Source organism: Rhododendron vialii, chromosome 12a, assembly GCF_030253575.1.
Source record: "Rhododendron vialii isolate Sample 1 chromosome 12a, ASM3025357v1".
Taxonomy (NCBI): Eukaryota; Viridiplantae; Streptophyta; class Magnoliopsida; order Ericales; family Ericaceae; genus Rhododendron; species Rhododendron vialii.
Window position 1 is genome coordinate 5,121,203 of NC_080568.1, and position 20,653 is coordinate 5,141,855.

At 39.1% G+C, this 20,653-nt stretch overlaps 1 protein-coding gene across 2 annotated transcripts; it reads left to right on the forward strand.

Moving 5' to 3' along the window:
* Positions 1-6,896: 6,896 nt before the first annotated feature.
* Positions 6,897-11,141, forward strand: LOC131310216 (cysteine-rich receptor-like protein kinase 3). Of its 2 annotated transcripts, none has more exons than XM_058337123.1 (8): positions 6,897-7,444; positions 7,723-8,111; positions 8,460-8,573; positions 8,659-8,798; positions 8,896-9,109; positions 9,209-9,443; positions 10,308-10,452; positions 10,550-11,141. In XM_058337123.1, exons 1-8 carry the CDS (start codon positions 7,068-7,070, stop codon positions 10,883-10,885), a joined length of 1,950 nt encoding a protein of 649 aa, XP_058193106.1. In that variant the 5' UTR covers positions 6,897-7,067; the 3' UTR covers positions 10,886-11,141. The 2 variants fall into 2 exon arrangements, with proteins under 2 accessions (XP_058193106.1, XP_058193107.1); XM_058337124.1 differs by having other exon boundaries at positions 6,898-7,444; positions 8,896-9,106.
* The last annotated feature ends 9,512 nt before the right edge of the window (positions 11,142-20,653 follow it).

The window sequence follows — 20,653 nt, forward strand, 5'->3', positions numbered from 1 at the left end:
CAGAGGTTAAGGATAGGAACGGATCTGTGGATAAGATCTGAGGATACACTTAGGTTGAAGAATAGTAATAAAATGATTAATAACACTCTTCTATGTTTTGTCAATGCATTTCAATTATTGTATCTTGTTGTTTGTAAGTTATGGGTTCAGATGAATTTTGGCTACTAAGCGTCATTGTTCACGGTACTACGTTGCCCTGGTAACTCAAACGTCAGGTATTGAAGATGGAACAGAAGGGCGTAGACAAGGAATGATTTAACGTTGACCGAAGAAGATATTATCAAACTCTAGTTACACTCTTAGTTGCTCTGTAATTTCAATTAACGATTTTAATACTCCATTGTACAGTAAGAGAATCTGGCAAAATTCTTTAATGTTGGTACGTTGTGATTTGACTAAAATTGACAAAATTTTTGGAATTTTAATGCTTCAAAATGGAAATCTATTTAGAAATCTCAATTCAATATTTTTTTTTATATCTCCAAATTTTCGAGACGTTACAGATTAGTTGGATGATCACACGTTCCATGAGATTGGTGAATGTGATTCTGTATAAATTGTTGTCTATAAACCGTAGAATCACATGTCATGTCTGGCCAAACAATAAAATGGCCCATATGGTACTAAATCAAATGTGGAGAACCCGCGGCCATGTTTGGTTTGAGACTTAGGAAGTTTTTTGGAGTAATAAGAGCATCTCCAACGGGAGATGTCTAAGTTGAGGTGGACAATCAAACAACTAGTTTTGGCATTAAGTCACCATCCAACCATGATGCCTTCTATCATGTCAAAAGTGAGATGGCTTTGAAGGGAGGTGATATGGGAAATCCAAGTTATCAACTTTAACATCAACCTTCTAGACTGTCAATTTTCAAAAATTGACCATAAGCTTTCAAAGTAATTTGACATAAGGGTTGGAGAGAGAGAGCTTGATGTCAAATTAAAGATGTCAAATTGCCACATAAGCCTTCAATATAATTTGTCATCTCCATTTTTGACCTCTATGGTTGGAGATGCTCTAAGTAGAAAGATAGATAGAAAAATGAGAGTAATAATTGGAGAAAAAAATTTATTGAAGACCGTGCACAGAAAGAGAATGGTTAGTCTAGAGTCCCAAAACGAACATGGTAATTTCCGGAGGAAAGAAAGATAAAAATGGTTAAAAATTCCATGTTAGTATATACAGTAAGATAATGCAAAATTATTTAATTTTGACTATGAAAATCCCAACCAATCATAAAATTTATAATTCCCTCGTATATATCAATCTTACGGTCAAATTAAAAAAAAAAAAAATCTTGTTTCCAAGAAAGTAAGAAACGTATGATTTCACAAAATTGTTAAGCGACTCTAGACAATGGCCCACACATTCTTATCACCAGATTCACCACACAGAACACCATGACCGTGTCAAAAAGGGTCAAGAGGCAAAGTCATACAGTCCTTCGATAAAATTTTATTTTTTTCGTTCTCAATTCATGCTTTTTGATATCATTCTCAATTATTGACCTTGCGAATTTTAGTAGTTCATAAAATTTTGAAGATGCTTACGAGCTTACGCTTTCGTTCACGAACGCATATATCATGTGACTTAGGTTGTTAAAAAAAAAAAAAGCATTGTTTCTTGAGCATGCATTGAATAATTTCGTGCTACTCACTCAACGATAAAAGGCAGTCAAAATACGATTAGTAAACACAGAGGACTGCTATTCCCCCCCCCCCCCCCCCCCCGACACACCCACGCCCGGCCCCACCTCCCTTTCCCAGATTATCCCCCTCTCTCTCTCTCTCGCTCTCTCTCTCTCTCTTCTTCTCTTTTCTTTCTTTCTTTCTTTACAGTTTTTTTTCTTTTTTTCTTTTTTTTTTTCTTTTTATTTCCGGTTTGGTTTTTTTTTTTTTTTTTCATTTTATTTCCTTTTCTTTCTTTCCATTTTGAATTTTTTTTTTCTCTTTAATAATACGTTCAAGTCTAATTCTAGACTTTGTAAAGTAATTGAGAGAAAAAAAAGTGTTTCAATTGATTATGTTTATCCGACTGTTTTTTTTATTTTTATCCTTTATAGATTAAAAAATATAATTACAAAAATAAGTGTTTCAATTTTCAATCCGTTTGAACCGGTGCAAAGTTGTTATTTTTCTGATCATTTCATCTTAAATGGTTATAATAAATTTTTGGCTCTAAGACCTTTCAATGGACACCCTAAGAGAGTTTTGAAACTAAATAATAAGTCTTAGGGTGTTTGTTGAAAAGCCTTAAATCAAAAAATTCATTATGACTATTTAGTTAAAAAAAAGTAATCCTAAATATAACATTTGTATTCTGGATTAGTATGTCGTTTGCAAAATACATTTCGTAATTAGTTCCCGAATACTAATTGTAATCTTAATAAATTTTTTGCTTCACGGCCTTTCAACGAGCACCGTAAGACTTATTATTTAGTTTCAGGACTCTCTTAGGGTGTTCATTGAAAGGCTTTGGAGCCAAAAATTTATTACGACAATTTAGGATGAAATGATCAAAAAAATAACATCTCTGCACTGGTTCAAACGGATTGAAAATTGAAACACTTATTTTCGTAACTATATTTTTTAATCTATAAAGGATAAAAAAAGAAAAATAAAACAGTCCGATAAACATGATCAATTGAAACATTTTTTTTTCTCAATTACTTTACAAAGCCTAGAATTAGACTTGAACCTATTATTAAAGAGAAAAAAAAATTCAAATAGGAAAGAAAGAAAATGAAATAAAATGAAAAAAAAAACTGGAAAAGAAAAAGAAAAAAGAAGAAGAAAAGAAGCAAACGTAGAAAGAAAGAAAAGGGAGGGAGAGAGAGAGAGAAAGAGAGAGAGAGAGGGTAATCCGGGAAAAAGGGTGGTGGGGCCGGGGGTGTGTGTCAGGGGGAGTAGCAATTTTCGTAAACACAGTACGCCTTTGCGGGCCATATTCAGACTGCGATGCATCAAAGTCATTTATATTTTGTCAAAAAGAGGATCAATCTTTCGTTAAACTCCAAACAAATCCACACCACTTGAGAGAAAGTGCCAAACATAGCAAGTTGACTACAATTCTTTCTTTCTTTTTTTCCCAATATTGTATATATTGGCAAGGCCGTGAGAGTTAGCGGGAAGTCGGTAAATTAATCTAAATTGGATTTTAAAGACTATCTATAGACTTAATCTCAAATGTTCATAACGAGAGTCGAATTCTGGTCTCCCACATGAAAAAGACTAGGAGATGTCAGCTGTGGACAGTTGACCACAAGTAGGGGTGTAAACAAGCCAAGCCTAATTGAATATTGGCATGTTCGAGCTTAACTCGATCACAAAATTGGTCTGGCTTGAGCTCTGCTCGAGTTTGAATCGAGCAGGAAAATCTCGGCTCAAGCTCGGCTCATTAGTATTCGGTGTGGAATAAAAAAGCCGGCTCGGCTCGAATTAGAGTTTGAATTCGTCAATTTTTCAGCCTTAATATTAAAAAATTAGCTAAACGAGCCTAGTCGAATCGAATATTGGCATGTTTGAGCGGAGTCAAGCCAAACCTATATATTTCGAGCCAAGACAAACCTGGTCAAGCCGAGCCCTACTAGGTTCAAGCTTGGCACGTTTATCAAACGCGCTGCAAAATCAAGCTCGAGCTCGCTCATTTATCTTTCGAACCTAGCCCTTACCGGGCCCTTACCACAAGTCAATGGACTATTTCATCTCATTGGTCGATTTTGTCGACATCCTTTTTTTGACTGTTCTACTGTCCCTGACCTAAAATTTAATTTTTTGACTGTTCATACTGTACCTGACCTAAAATTCAATGTTTGGTACACCCAATTTTTGTTTTATCCAACGCACAATTTGCATTCATTCAATAAAAGTCCTCATGTATTACAATAATATTCATATGAATACAGAGATATGGAGTTATGACCAAGCTCGATACTCTAACGATTTATAATAAATTTAAAGAGACGAGTTTATGTCTAAATTCTAAATGCGAGTCTCAAACTCTCTACTTCTTTTAGAAAATGCCAAGCAATCACTAGGCTCTAGCCCACAGGTGTAAAATAATTGGAGATTTGAAGCCTCTTCCTCGTCCCCACTGGCGTAGCTAGCTTAGGCTCCCTTCCGGAAACAAAATAAGAATTATTTTTTGTGTAATAAGAAGGTTTGTTTCTGAAAATAAGAAGGGTGATACTTATTTTGGAAGAATTTGTATAGGTACCGACCGGCCAGGGAGGGAAATCGTACCGGTGGCCGTGCCGGGCCGTCTCCGGCCACCGGACGGCCGATCCAAACCGTCCAAAAATTCTAAAAAAAAAGAAGGGGGTCAATGCGGGAATCAATGGCATCCGAGGTGTGTAGGGTGCTTGATCTGAGCACCCATTTTCTGTGTAGGGTGCTTGAACATATATACACGGAAAAGGGGTGCTCGGATCAAGCACTCTACACACCTCGGATGCCGTTGATTCCCGCATAGGCCCCCTCGGTTTTTTTTTTAGAATATTTGGACGGCTCGGATCGGCCGTCCGGTGGCCAGAGACGGCCCAGCGAGGCTGCCAGTACGATTTCCCTCCGCCGGCGCCCATTATCATAGCAACAGTCTTATTTTTTGTATAAGGCAACTTCAAGCTCAAAAATCATGTGTTTACGCAAATAATTTTCTTACCACTATGGATCTTGTTTAATAGATCTCATTGAGATTTTTAATACGGTGCAAAAAAAATTGATTTTTTTTTTCATTTACATTATTTTTGAGTTTGAAAATATGGAATGAACTTTTTATTTGGGTTTTGTGGAATGCCCTTCTTATTTTTGAATAAGAAGTGGCAAAATAAGTACTTATTTTTTTAAGAAGGTTTTCGGAACGGAGCCTTACCCCATCCACTCAACTCTACTTCTATGACTCTAAAGCGCTACGTGACGTTGTTTCAAACTTTTTTCTTACACATTTGTGTGAGTTTCACACTTTGTAGTAGAGACCAAACGAATGTGTGATCAAAAAAGAGTTTGAGATACAACGTGATGATATTTCAAAAATATTGAATAATTTTTCCCTTATCTCTGGTGGGACCCGTCCTGTTTTCCTACACTGTTCCCCAGTTGACAAATCATTCCCTCTTAGTTTTCATTTGCTATAATTCCCTTTCGTTTATATTCCATCCGTCTCAATTTGTTTGTTCATCTTTTGGAATTCAACTTTTTAAGGAAACATATAATTACACCTATAAATATTTAACTTTCCAACATTTATCCTTTGAACTTTTTTAAAAATTTACTTTATTTAAAAAAAGAAAGGGCAAAAAAGACATTTAATTCATTAAAAAGTCAAATGGACAAACATTTTGAAACATTAAAAAGTCAAAAAGTGGACAAACAAATCGGGACGGAGGGAGCAAAGTTCTGAATACCGTTTCGGACAGAGTACCGGTTTTCTTATTAGTACGGTACGTACCGGTACCGGTCAGGTACCGAGTATCGTTTCAAATTTACCGCAACTACAATTATATATAATTATAACTCAATTTTTTTCCATACTATGTAATTCATTTTATAATAAAAATATACATAAGACAATAAAATTCACATAATTTCCTCTTCCTAACAAACTTAGAAATCCATTTCTTCTCTTCCTTTTTTCAATCGAAAAATTACTCCACTTCCATTCTCAAACCATGTGCTGTAAACCACTGATTTTGTACACATAAAAGAAAATCCACAGCTTTTGTAACTTTTCGGAAAGGTCTTTTCCCAATCCAACTCTCTCTCTCCCCCTCCCTCCTCAGACAAATGAAAAACCCAGATGAACACCCGCCTGAGGCTTCCTCTCTCTCTTAATACTTACAGTCTTACACCACTCCATTTTCCTTAACCAGTGGGAAGATCTAATTTCATCACCCTTCCCTTTTATTCTCCAAGTGGGTTGTATTCTGTATTATTGAGAGGAATTCCAATGGAAAGATCTATGTAAGTAATCACTTCCAACCATGGTCGATCCTAGGATAAGCTGGAGAACACCACGAGGAGCCACTTTTTTTTTCAATCTCCTCTTTTCTCTTTTTTTTTTTCCCTTCTATTTCTCCATTTTCTCCAGCCATGGTCCTGTTTTGCAAAATTCCGGCCAAAATCGCCGGTAACATCATCTTGGCCGGTATTTTCCGGTAAGGTCCGGTATTGGAACCGGAACGGTATTAAAGGGTTACGGTATCATTTTTCTGTCAAACCGGTACGTACCAGCCGGTACGGAATGATATTCATAACTATGGAAGGGAGAAGTACGCGTTCTTTTAAGGAAATGATATTGGCACTCCAAGAATTGATGCATGCACTCCAAAATTAGTGTAATTTCAAAGCCACTTTTCTTTACGTTTTGGAGTGTCTGCATCAATTTTTGGAGTGCCAATATCATTTCCCTTCTTTTACTCTTAACTTAATTTATTTTTTCCCCTTTCGGAATTTAAATAAAAATAGGTTAAGTTCATCCACTCTTCTAAACTTAAACTTAATTGCCTAACATACACAATTACAATATAAGTTAAGTTTAAGGATGGAAAATAAGTTAAATTAAAAGAATGGACTGAATTAAAAAATATATTAAATTAAATTTAAGTTAAGTGTAAAAGAACACAACCTTATCAAATCCAAGTGAAATTTTTCAATAGTCAGGGAGCACCGCACCGCACGTGGTGTTCCACATAAATCCACGACCACATTCTTCTAGGGATCATGATTAAATATATAGACCCACATGAATGTGTGGTTCTGAAGTGTTCTGGAGCACCACGTGGCGTTGCTCTAGACTACTCAACTTCTGTTCGGTTCCCATCTTTGAAAAATATTTTTGATATAATAAATGAAAAGAAATAGGTGGAGTAAATTATTAAAAAAAACGTGAGAAAAATGGGTTTCTCAGGAGACCAAACAAAGGCTGAATAATTACTCCAAATCCATGCCAGTCTCTCCCTTAACCATACATACATCAATTTTTCTCAACCAATCTCTCTCTCTCTCCACAAATAACCCATTAACCAAAGACTACCCATATCCTGAAAACCCACTCCAATTCCTTCATATAAATGGCCTTTCCACTACTCTTCACACTAATACTGCTCTCCTTACGGACAAAACTCTCCCTATGCGACCCAAGGGCCACAGAAGCAGCTCGAATCTGCACCGACACAAGCGCAGCGGAGTCCGATCGGCGAGTCTTTGTGGCGAACTTCTTGGCCGCCGTCGACGCCATGAGCGCTCAGGTCGCCACCCAAGGCTATGGCAGCGCCGTCAATGGGTCCGGGAATACGACCGTTTACTTCCTTGGCGAGTGCATGAAGGACTTATCAAGAAACGATTGTGATCATTGCTTTGCCCAAATCAAGATCAGGATCCTGAGCTGTTTGGCTTTCCAGACGTTGATTCGCGGTGGGAGAATTTCCTATGATGGGTGTTATATCAGGTACGTACGTGAGGACGGATAAACCGTGCGACAGCTGGACCCATGTTCCAAATTTTTATTAGAATCATGCTCATTTTTCCATTGTGTTTGCTAATAAATCTTCGAACTTCTTTGAATTGTCAAGTAATCAAATTTCAATAAAGTCAGCCCGCCCAGCATCCTTTTGAAGAAAAAACAACACCCTTGAAAATGTTGTGAATGCTCGCCCGCTCAAAACCCTTCATTTTTTGGTGAATGTTCGCCCGCTCAACCTTGAATTTCTACGTCCATCCCTGCAGGTACGATGAGTACATGTTCTTCAATGAGAGTTTGAGTGCGGTGAATAGGACTGTTTGCGGGAGTGTTGATTTTGGTGGGAATAAGACTTTGTTTGGGGAAAATGTTGTTGATTTGGTGAGGAATTTGAGCGTTGAAGCTCCAAACAATGATGGGTTCTTTGTGGGTTCTGGGACTACTGGGAATTTATCTGTCTATGGCTTGGCTCAGTGTTGGGAATTTGTGAATAGGAGTGGTTGTGGGGACTGTTTGGCAAATGCGGTTTCCCAGATTGGGTCATGCCTCTCTATGGAAGATGGAAGGGTTGTGAATTCTGGCTGCTATATGAGATATTCTACATCCAAGTTCTACTATAATGATTCTTCGACCAATCCCCCGCCTGGAAAAGGAGGTGAGTTGGGTTTGTTGAATTCTTGTTTCCTTTTTCCTTGTATCATCTTGATTTGAGGGTGTTTTGCTACTCAGAATTTGATTGGAATGGAGAACTAGAAAACAAACGGGGAACAATTGCAAAAAGAAAGACTTCAACCCAACACCTAACGTGAACTCTGATACCATGTTAAGTTACTAATTGTCCCAAAAACTTAAGCTGTTAAGAGCTATCGAGCAATATAGTAGTGAGATTTTGCCATGGTTATGCAAACAGGAATGCGTGTTATGATTGTGTTTCTGCATTTTGTCAAATAACTTCTTGGTTTTTTGCTATGAATTGACACAACCTAATTTTGTTCATAATCAGGCGGCAATCGCTTAGCTGTTATTCTGGCTGCAACATCAGCTGGTGTAGCTTTACTGCTGATTGCAGCGACAATATCTTTCTTTGCGCGAAAGAAACGTGTGAAGAAGAGGAGAGGTGTCTAAATGGTGGTTTAATTTATACAAGTTTCTCCTCTATTGTTTAACATAGAACTTGCACTGATCTTTGTATTTTGTTACAGAAAGGAAGCAATTAGGTGCTCTGCTGGTCTCTGTTAACAAGTCGAGGCTCAATTTCTCATACGAAACACTTGAACATGCCACAAACTACTTTAGCAATTCCAACAAGCTTGGTCAAGGAGGATCTGGTTCAGTTTACAAAGTAGTTTCATATTTCCCTTTCCGCCAATTTCTTCTGCTAAGTCAAGAATCGTTCCATACATGTAGATTAACTGAGGCTGTTTCTCTGCTTCAAATAGGGGATTCTGCCGGATGGACAGATTGTTGCGGTTAAGAGGCTTTTCTTCAACACAAGACAATGGGTGGATCATTTCTTCAATGAAGTCAATCTGATAAGCGAGATTGACCACAAAAATCTTGTAAAGCTGTTGGGATGCAGCATTACAGGCCCCGAAAGCCTTCTTGTTTATGAATTCGTCGCGAATCAAAGCGTTCATGACCACCTCTTCGGTTGTTCTCCCATCTATGCTTTTCTGCTTCAATATATAAATCTTTGTTTCTGTTTTCCCTTTTCAATTACATAAACTAACGAGTTCTTTTGATTTAATTCAGTTAACAAAAATGTTCAGCCACTAACGTGGGAAGAGAGGTATAAGATTATATTGGGTACGGCTGAGGGGTTGGCCTATCTTCATGAGGAATCGAACTTGAGAATCATACACAGAGATATAAAGTTGAGCAATGTGCTTCTTGACGACGACTTCTCTCCAAAAATTGCTGATTTTGGGCTTGCTCGATTGTTTCCAGAAGATAAGACCCATATCAGCACTGCCATTGCTGGCACACTGTAAGTTCCATCACCTTGGCTTTCTTAATCAATTAGCCAACCATGATAGCAAACAAGACTGGCCTAGTTAAAAATTGAATGTTTTTCAACAAAAAAACTCCCCGGGAATCGTAGTTCTTTTGGATCGAGATCAATCGGAAAGACATTGCACGCATGATAGGCATGGCCGGCTCTGGGCTAAGGCCCATGAGGCGCAAGCCTTAAGCCCCTCAAAATGTCAAAAAACTAAGGTCTCCACTTATTTTTAGCACCTAGTATATATGTGTTGCTATAGGCCTCATTTTTAACCCATGAATATGTTTCACATAAAACCCAATGACCAGTAAAAATGGAACGGGGAAAAAACAAAAAGCGAGAATAAAGTTGGATCATGGGACCTCAAGATTGATGATCTCTGGGAAAATTATTCAGTGTGGTGAATGCATCATTCACACGGATGCATCTTTTTCCCTTAAATGTTAATTCTTATAGCAAACAAACCCAACGAACTGACGAAAAAGGAATTACATGTTAAGTGATAGGATATTAAGGGCCTCATTTTCGAAGATCATCTTAGGCCTCCGAAATCTCAGAGCCGGCCCTGATGATGGGGACTAATACCACAAGACGATTCCATATGGTCAACAATTGGTTTAGGGGAAAAGTCTTACCATTCTCATGCTTTTGCCTGAACATTTATGAGCTAAATCATTGTTTTAGGCAGTATTTTCAACGGGAAAGTAATAAATTCATTGAATCTTATCTTGGGTTATGTTGGGAAGATATTCATCGCTGGATATTCCACCTCATGCCTATCTAGCATTTGTTGTGTTTCCATTTATAAATCAATTGAATTCACGTCTGCAATTGAATTCACGTCTGCAGAGGTTACATGGCTCCTGAGTACATAGTCCATGGCAAATTGACCGAAAAGGCAGATGTGTACAGCTTTGGTGTTCTTGTGATGGAAGTTGTCTCTGGAAAGAAGAACATCTCATTCGCTCAGAGTGCACACTCTCTCCTACAAATGGTACCTCTATTTGCTTGACATATTTCATTTATTTCCTAGTCTTAGAACCCCCGTACGTTGTGAGATACTAGCTACTTTGTTTTTCAATTTTCCATAGGCGTGGAACCTCTACCGATTGGGGATGCCATGCGAAGCAGTTGATCCATCGCTGCAGGGTAAGTTCGAGGAAGAAGAGGCCCGTAAATTACTTCAAATCGGTCTACTTTGCGTACAAGCGTCTGCAGAACTCCGTCCGTCTATGTCTATGGTGGTGAAAATGATGAAGGATAACCACGACATTCCTCAGCCGACACAGCCACCATTTCTGATTGCTGGTAGCGCGGAATCTAGTACTCAATTTGCTCAATCAAGAACTAGTCACTCTCGGCCTGCGTCTCACAACACCCAGTCTTCGGGGAATAACATTTCAGAAATCTTTATTCAGCCTAGATAATACCCTTTTCTTCTTAATTATTTATTTTGTTTATAGGATTTTTTTTTTTTTGGTAAATAATTTTGTTTACAGGATTTGTTTGGTTGAAATACCCATTTATGAGAAAATATTTCCCCCTGTTGTACCATTCTTCTCCAAAAGATCCAATTTTTAGATTTGGGTTTTGGGTTTTAGTTTCTGGAAGAGATGACAGGTATACGATAATTTGTAAGAATCTGAGTTATAAATGGTTTTTGTAAATTACTTGTACAGCTAATTATGTATTCGAAAGGTCTATGAGTACTTACATTTTTTTTTTATTAGTAAATGAGTACATACATTTATGTACATACACCACGTACATATCAATTTTGGACCCATTTTGAGTCTTACAAAAATGATCTGAGCCGCTTATTTTGTTCAAAATAGTTTATTTACGGTCTCTGCAAAATATTAACTCAATCCGATATCGATAATGACGTTTACAAAATAGATTGTTGTGGTCGGAGGTGGGAGTTGGTCGATGATCGTCGATGAGGAATCGTTGGTTGTCACTTACACCTCGTTTGGATGGATGGAATTCAGGAGAGGAGAAAAGAAATTGATGGAATATGTATTCTCTCCCTTGTTTGGATAGCCAAATGGGTGAGAAATTGTGAGAGAATGAGAGGGAATGAGAGAATCAAGAACCCCTTAAAACTCATATTTTGTTTCTCACCAATTTTGGTGAGATTCCGTGAGAGAAGAGAGCCGAGTTCTATTTTTTAAGTTTCCGATTTTAACCCTCCTAATTTAAAAACATCAATATCCTAGGATAATACGACACGACAAGCACAATTTTATCTTTCCTTCCTCTCTCATTTTTTACCTTCCCTCCATTTTCCTTGATCAATTTTTCCTCCATTACATAAAGAGCCCTCAGGTAAGTTCATGCAAAATCCTTCTCTGCCATTTTTCGAACGTGAACTCTTTGTTTTAGCTTATGCATGGTTGATTTTGAAACTTGCTTACCATCTCTCAACCTCAACTCAATATAAAGAAGCAAGGAAGCATTCTCTTTTATGAAGTTTTTTTTTTTCTGCCATATTTTGTAGTTAGTGGGAGTTAGTGGGAAGTCAACGAGGGGGTTCAGAAGCTATCCATAGCGCTTAAACCCAAACCCCACCCCTTATGGGGCTCAAACCTTGGTCTCCATGGAGGCATTCTCTTCTTTTATAAAGGTTATATTGGTCAAAATATATGTGACACTCTCTTTTCTTTTCTCTTATGTTGTCTAGCCAAACAAGATTGATGTGAAAGGATGAGAAATCATTCTCTCTTTTAATTTGTCCATCCAAATAAGATGGCGAGAAATCATATTCCTTTCTTTTCTTTTATTTTTTCTCACCTGGGTAGCCAAAGGGCCAGGGTGTTAGGAAAGGGGAACGGGAGGAAGAAAGATTGTGAAGAACAGAGGGGAGAGAATTCGCTAACTTTTGGAATCGCCGGGCCGGGGTTGGATAGTCCGCTGATTTGTTTGGAGAAGTCCTTAAAGCTAACGTATAAAATGATTTGTCCTTGAACCTTAAAAAAGGTCGGAAATAAGAGAAATTTTTATTTACGGAGGAGTCATAAATAAAGTTTACGGAGTTCAATCTCAGCCGTTCAGAAGTATTTTGGATGATTCAGATTATTGAAACAATCTCTTAACGGTAATAGAATACTTATGGATGACTGAAATTGAGTGGAGTCATGAATAGGTTACTCAGGGCGGAGATTTCTCTCTCTCATACACACACACATTGTTTCTCCTCTCATTTTTTGTGTGATGAGCTTTCGGTTTGAAATTGTTTGGTACTGTTCGATCCGTGGCAGGGTTTCCCTGATGCCACTGGCGTTGATGATGAGTTCACCGGCCAGTAGGGGTGTGCACGGGTCGGGTTCGGCCCCGAACCCGACCGACTTGTTGGTTATCGATTTTTTTGTGACCCGAACCCGAACCAAAGGAGGGGGAATAACCGTCCGCGTAACCGATTTTTTGGTCGGGTCAGGTTTTTGTCGGGTCGGGTTTGACCAAAACCGAAGTAATCTATGTGAATTGGTCGTCTTTTGGTCGGGTCGGGTAAGAAAAACAGCACCCCGAGTCCCGAACCGAAAACTGATTTTTTTCAAAAATTGGACCCGTATCCGACCGAACCACATGTTCGGCCCCGCCCGAAAACCTTCGGGTCGGGTCGGGTTTTTTGCACACCCCTACCGGCTAGATCCAGGAGGAAAAAAAGACAGAAGAGGAAGAAGAAAGAAGACATCGGAGAAGGAGGACCTCATATTAGAAGCGATGCAGAAGGAATACTCTTCTGAAGATGCCGATTATCCCGTATGCATATACATACCAAGTTACCAACACATTCTGTTTTTCCAGATTATTTATGTAGGTCTTTTTGATTTTTTCTGTTAATTCTGATGATGATGATATGATACAGTTAAGCACAACTTCATCTCATATATGTAATCATACAGAAGTTTCGTGCTGGGTTTCGCAAACCTTATGTTCTGCGAAAGAAAAAAGCGGAAATTATGTGTCATGTTATCCACTTCGGCTTCTTTTAAACCTCCTAAGGCCGCAGTAGAGGATTCCATCAAAGCTATTGAATACTAGTACAATGAACGACACGTATGTTCTTCATTGAAACGATCTATATACTTGGATAGGGTTTTGTACGTACTAAAACTTGTTTTGTGGATGAATTACATTTTTTAGAAAACAGAGTACAAGTATCATGAGGCCCTGAAGAGCAACACTGTTACTGATCGTACTGGTGGCCTGATTTTCATTACCTTTGAGGCCTGTCGTCGGGATGGGGATCGTCCGGAGATCTTCGAAGGTATCATTTATGCACTCTACAACGCGTGCAACTTTGTATGTACTAAGGTCCTCATGTGCAGGCAGTGTGTACTCGAGAAGTGCTGAGGTATGCTTTGTTCAACTTTGTTTGTTCATGTACAGTACAATGTTATTACCGGTTTGTGCAATGTTTTTATGTGCTATTGTTCGGCTGCGATGAAATCTGAGCCGTTGATTATATTCTCCTTTTGTTTGGTCACTCGCGGCACTTGTGCTGGTGAATGTCGGTTTGAATGCTTCAAAGGTATTGGGAAGTTGGGTATGTATGTTGCTCTCCTAAGTTGTTCTAAATTGGTGAAGATGTCGCTACTAAAAATTCATAACTAGTTGGGTTAATTACTCTAAATCCTCCTTCCTCATCTCACACGAAGTAAACTTTATATCCATCTCAAAACTAATTGGCAATGAGTGGAGAGGTCCCAAATGTTATTAAGTGATCACCCATTCCACCCCCAAGCAATGTGGGATTCATTTCCTTAACATCCCCCCTCACGTGCAGCCGCGTTGAGGTCTGTCACGTGTAGCCACTTTTTGGGTCCTATCATCGTGCAACCTTTTTGCTGGTCTGTTATCGTGGGGTGTGAATTGTTAATTTTTTAAAATGTGGGGTGGAACAGGCCCCGCTCTGATACCATGTAGAAATCCATTAATCAAACCAGAGAATTGAGAGAGAGAGAGAGAGAGAGAGAGAGAGAGAGAGAAATCAATTTTATTTCTGAATGTAATTTTACAACTGAATGCCCAAGTGGTGATGCGTCCACTCCTTATACCAAGAGGTTACAACATAAGCTGACAGCTCAGCCACTAATTAACTAACTCACTAATTTTGACTAACTAACTCACTAATAACAATTGTTAATACTAATGAGACTTACTTACTGTATCAGTTTACACTTCGGAACGAAAAACAATTTACAATGCTCCCTCCCTCAGAGAGAGAGAGAGAGAGATTGGGATTCAATTAATTCATCTCTGTTTTCAATAAGAATGGCTACTTAATTTGCACTTTTAAGCTTAATCTCATACATTTTCACCTGTCAAACACGTATATGTATACGCAATATTGACAACAATATGACCAAAATCATGAGAAAAGGTTGGAGGGTTGTTAATTTTTCCCACGTATTACGCACGTAATGTTTCAGTTTAGTTTTAGCAAGCGAAGCCATGCTTGTGACAATCTAGAGTTGCTTCTTACCTTTTTCTTTTATCAGTTGTCTCTATTTAGGGTGAAACCCGAAAAGACACGAAACCTGAAATGAAACGACACAAACACGACTGGACACGACACGACACGACGTCCACCCCTAAAGGCATATTTCTCCAGCATATACTTTACTCTGTTCCCGTTCATGCCTAACTTCTTCGTAATGGAAGGGGTTAAAGTAAGACGATTTCGTACTCAAGCTTACTGACTTGTAATGGTTTTTCAGTTCAATTGTTAGTCGTTGGTGGCTTAAAAATGAGGGTACGGGAGGCAATGAGACAAGAACGGTTTGAGGAGCGGTGAACCGTCGATTCCCCCTTTCCAGTGAAGCAGGGAGGGCTTTTTTTTTTAGGTTTGTCCTGATGAGCGCACTATTTATTCCTTCCGGTCTATCCCTTGCCGAATGCTCCTCCTACATATCGTTATCCCGTCGCACGCGTCGACGGCCATGGTCTCGCTAGTTGCATAGTGGAATGGTATATGGTATTTGAACCTTTGAAGCGGCGACGCGCCATGCCATGTTGCATAGTGGGGTCAAACCGGGGCTTGCGTGTCTCGAGTTGCCCTTGTTCGAAATATTTTGTAATTCGGTTTTGTTTGGTTTCTAAAATGTCGAGACTAGTTTTAGAATGATCGAACTAGTTTTGTTAATGACTTTATCATAAAATTTCTCCCAAAACGGTTAAAAATAAAAAAAATCAAGAAAGAATGGTTCTAAACAGACAAACACCTCATAAAGCAACCAATATAAATACACTATATGATGAAATTCAAGCATCAAATTAATTCTATGTGTGTATTTTTGAGATATATGCAAGTGCGTATGTTTATATATTAGCATACTTTTATAATTATGCTAATTTTTATGAAAATCCTTTTAAAATAGTTTAATTTTGAGTGGGGGCACGTGCCCCCACGTGGATCCGGTCCTCGGTATCGTTTGATATGATTTATAAATGCATTAAGTTTGTTAAAAAAAAAGTGTGAAACACTGGATTGCAACTTATTTGACACAATTATCTAGAGATAAATGCATTTCCATATCGTATCAAAGGATATCCAATTAATGTGATTTTTGACTTGGTAAATGTTTTCATTGATCTCTAAAAATTAAATGGTTTCGATCATTGTTGTGGACCTGGAAAGGGCCCACAAACGGGCCAAATAGGACCGGATTGGAGGATAGCCAAACTGGACAGGACCCTCGCCCAAAAAAATGTACTGACACAAAAGAAATAAGTTTGTCGGACCTAATTAGCCTAGGCAACAATACTGAGAGTATTAACATAGGAGAACATGTATAGACATATATGGTCTTGTTTGTTTGGGGTATTCAAAATTTTTATGCACGATCTCCAATATTTTTTTTTTATCTATTTATCTCTACTCATTACACTATAAAATCTCCCTCAAAATCCAAACTAAACACGGTAATAGCATGTATCACCACCATCTCCCATGAGTGGGATCCAAAATTTTCAAAGTTTTTATAACTACTTATTCGACCGTATTATAGGAGACTCGGAGTCCAGTGCATCATGCCATATTGCCATTCCACAATTTCAACAATGAATCAAGGGTCAATATATTTATTGAGTACTCCATGATGAATTGGAAGTCGCCTTCAATTTGGTCAAGTCCTGTGTGCTTACAAAAAGAATGTTGGCTGCATTGGGCTTGTTCGTCAAAAAAGAAAGAAAGAATGTTGGCATTGATTAATCGGTCTTGCTATTGTCAGCCCACTGGACTGACGATAAGCACACTAGAAGATAAGGAAAACACATATTTCTGTGTACTTTTTACACTATTTAATACACATTCACACATTTATTATTGTCTGCCCATTGGACTGATTTTAGAATTTTCCTTGATTAATTGGTCTTCAAGAAAAAAAAAACCCACCACTACGTTTACAACAATTACCCAAGTCCCATTCCCAAGTCGTGGTTTAACACCCTTCTAGTACATTTTTGTACGGAGAGAACAAGGAGTCAAGTCTTGCGGAAGCCAATAAGGGCCCGTTTGGATTCGGGATAAGGATTAGGGGTATTAGTTATGAATGAGGATAAAATAGTATGAGGTATTATGTAAGAAGGGTGAGCCAATATTAATGTGACGGAGGGATTAAATAGTACTTGGTTTGGATGAGGGATAAAATGGGAGGGATAAAGTTATTTTTTAGTTGAAATGGAAGAAAGATGGGATATTATGTAATAACACTCCAGAATCTCCTCATAAATAATTCCCTCTCCGGGGGTATAACGGGGCACAAGAGAATCCGGAGCTTAGCTAATACCCCCGGCAAAATGTGTTCCCAAACCATGGCTTAATCATGGGCCCACGGTCTTAGGAGGGGGTATTACTAATACTACTTCGGTAGCCCCCATCCAAACAGGCCATAATTGTTGATGATCTTCTCCCATATAGAAAGTATTCCGTTTCGTATGGGGTTGTGCTTGAGTTGATGTGCGTTGGGCTTGATACCTCACATAATTGATGTAGTATTCTGCTATTGCAACTCTTTTTGAGTGTAAATCTCCTACCGGTGGACAAAAAATTAAGATATCATGGTTTGCCAAATTGCATGAGATTAGATCAGGATAATAATACTATTTTGAGGTTTTAATTGGAGCTTAACTGCTATAACACCCAATACATTCTGCTCGTTTTTCATTATAGAACAAGGGTACTTGGCCACAAAATTTCAGAAGTGCATTATATATCCAGAAAAAGTTAACAACCACATCCACTAACACACACGCGCAAACGCACACACAATCATGTGGACCGTCCACACACCAGTCGTTTCACAACCACATCCACTAACACACACGCGCGCAAACGCGCACACAATCATGTGGACCGTCCACACACCAGTAGTCGTTCTGATGCATGTATCAAACCTTTGTCTAGAATATGATCCGATTGTTTTTTCCAAGCCTAAATCCTCTTGCTACCATACTAAAAGCCCGTTTAATTTTGTTATTATATATTACTACATTAATCTAATCAGATTAATGGTTATAGAAGTAATCGCACATCTCTCTTGGTGGCGTACATTCTTTGTTGTTGTGAGAACCCCCATATATTTCAAATATTTATTTTTTGACTAAGAAAATTTCAACCAATCATAAAATTTGCAGTTCCTTCGAATATACTATAACATTGATAATCAAATAGTCATGATTCTGTAGGACATATTTTGCAAAATTGAGTGACTCTAGACAACGACCCACACATTCTTCTCACCACACAAAACACCAGTTACGCCACAATTGTGTATGTTGATCAGCTGATAGGGTCGAAAGCTAAGTCACAATTCTCCAGCAATATTCTTCGTTCTCATTTTCCATCCGCGATTATTGCTCTCAATTATTGTTTTTGCAGATTTTAGTAATTTAGAAAACCTTTGAAGACACCCGAAAGCTTACGCGCGCTCTCTCCCGCATACGTGTATTACGTGACTTAGTTAAAAAGCATTGCATTCAATAATTTCATGCTACTAGCCCCAAGGGTTCATCCGGTTGGTTGGTGAGTTTGTTCCCCACACAATTGATCAAGGAGGCGGGGGAGCTGCTGCCCCTTTAAGGGGCAGCAGCCTGTTGTTCCGGCCAAGTGGGGCTCGCTCCGGTTTCGCTCCGATGATCAGAAAGGTTCACTTCGTAGAGCTTGTCGAATTAAACAAGTGTACCAAAAATTAGTTCAATAGGATATCATTCAGTACCTGATGGGAACACATATAATTTGCCAATAATGGATTCCAGTGGATTTGGTCCGGTGTTTAGGATCCATTCTTTTTTTTTTTTTTTTTTTTGAGAAACACAAACATAATCCATTAACATCAAAAAAAAACAATTACATCCATGTCTAGCCATGCATCCAAGATCATACAAACCCCATACAACAAAAAGCACACCACACCCCAAACAAACAAAGACAAAGACCCATTAGAACAAAACAAACAAACAAAGCTAATGCAAACCTTCCACAAAACTCAGAGGAACACCCCAAGCAAGTCCTTAACGCCGATCACACAACACACGATACCTGCAAAACAAAGGTGAGGAACAATAGGCGAAGGAACTTCAATGGGAAGCACGACGTTGAGGGGCACGAAAAATATGAGGGTCACTGCAGCCTTAACCCGTTCACGTTTACGCTTTCTCTGAGGGGAGTTGTGAATAGCCCTGCCACCATCACAACTAGCTTTGTGGTCAACCTTGCTCTTCCGGCCGTTTCCATTTGCATTCACAGCAGAAGAATGACCATAGTCTACTAATCGATTTCGCTAGCTGGCCATAATCCTCTTAGTCCTCAAATTCCTAGGCCCCGTAGCATCATCTTGAAGATCACCTTCAAACCCAGCCGTCGAATCATGAAAACCATCTCCAACCCTATTCAACGAGGAGCCCTCAACGTTCAACTGCTGGTGATCAGGTACTTGAGAGGCAGTCACACAGCTAGTAGGCGAAGAAGGAAACTCATCCACCACATCCATCTGGGAAGGACTAAAAAGATTAGGCACACCAACCACAGTCTTATCACTTTCTCGGACATCAACACAAACCTCCTGAGCCCTAAGGCCATCAGGGCTACGTGGATGGCTAACCGTCAAAGATGGCTCCTGAACATTAACTTCCACAGCCGAAAGGCTGGGCATATGGAAAAATCGGAACCTCTTTTCCTCACATCGAAGGCAATGGCGACTTACTAAGAGAAACTCTCGCCCCATAATGACCATTTCTGCCGTCGGCGAAACTTCAAACCACCATTGGACATCAAATTCCTATAAGGTCCTTCAGGCCCTCCAAACCTATCAAATGACCCCGAGCCACCAGTAGGACATTGACAATCAACCTTGGACTCTGTAGCAGCACAACTAGAAGAAACCATGGAAAGGTCATTGGACACAACTACCAAACAACCAATCCCATCCGCCCTCCATCGAATCATTAGACCGTGAAGATTCCCCAATATGAAAATTAGCACAAGTAGCTGAACCCCCACACGATTGATTTGGAAACTCTCTATCCTCAGAATTCATATCCTCTTAGTCGGAATGGTCCCAATTGCCACAGACTCCTTCCCACGGGCTCATAAGCCGGATCACAAACCTCACAAAACTTAGTTGCTGCAGCAGCTCTATCTTTAGCTGAACGAGAAGGTAAGACCCAATCCGATCCAAAATCCTCTAGACCCATATTATCCAAAACCAAATCATGCTCCATAACCATGTCTAGAGATCCAGCAATACCCTTACCTGCTTTAGACAGACGTTGAGAACCACGAGAAGACCCCGCAAAAAAACTCTTACTCAACTGAAATCTCTTAGCCATCGTAAATCCAGAAATCAAACAAAGGACGGGACTAAAATCAAGCCTAAAAAGCTACAAATGAAGGGTCCCCAAAGCAATAACCATGAACCCCGTGACCCTCCACTGACCGGAACAACTAAAAAGATGAACAGATGGACGGAATCGACGAGGACCAACCCAAATTTCAGACCTTCCTTTATGATGAGCAAAGACCTAAACTATCTCGAAACTAAAAACGCAAAACAGGATCACGTAACTTCTTACTAGACGAAGCTAGAACACAACACCTTGGCGCCGTACGGCCAACGGTGAAGCCGCATGCGCGGGAGAAAGCTTAACGGAAGGGAACAGTGCCAAGCTTAACGGAAGGGATCCATTCTTTT

Excerpts from the sequence above, each read along its gene's own strand:
- LOC131310216 (XM_058337123.1), top strand. The coding sequence starts at position 7,068 with ATGGCCTTTCCACTACTCTTCACACTAATACTGCTCTCCTTACGGACA. Across the intron at positions 8,574-8,658 it reads ACGTGTGAAGAAGAGGAGAG|AAAGGAAGCAATTAGGTGCT; the intron begins GTGTCTAAATGG and ends ATTTTGTTACAG. Across the intron at positions 9,110-9,208 it reads TCATGACCACCTCTTCGGTT|TTAACAAAAATGTTCAGCCA; the intron begins GTTCTCCCATCT and ends GATTTAATTCAG.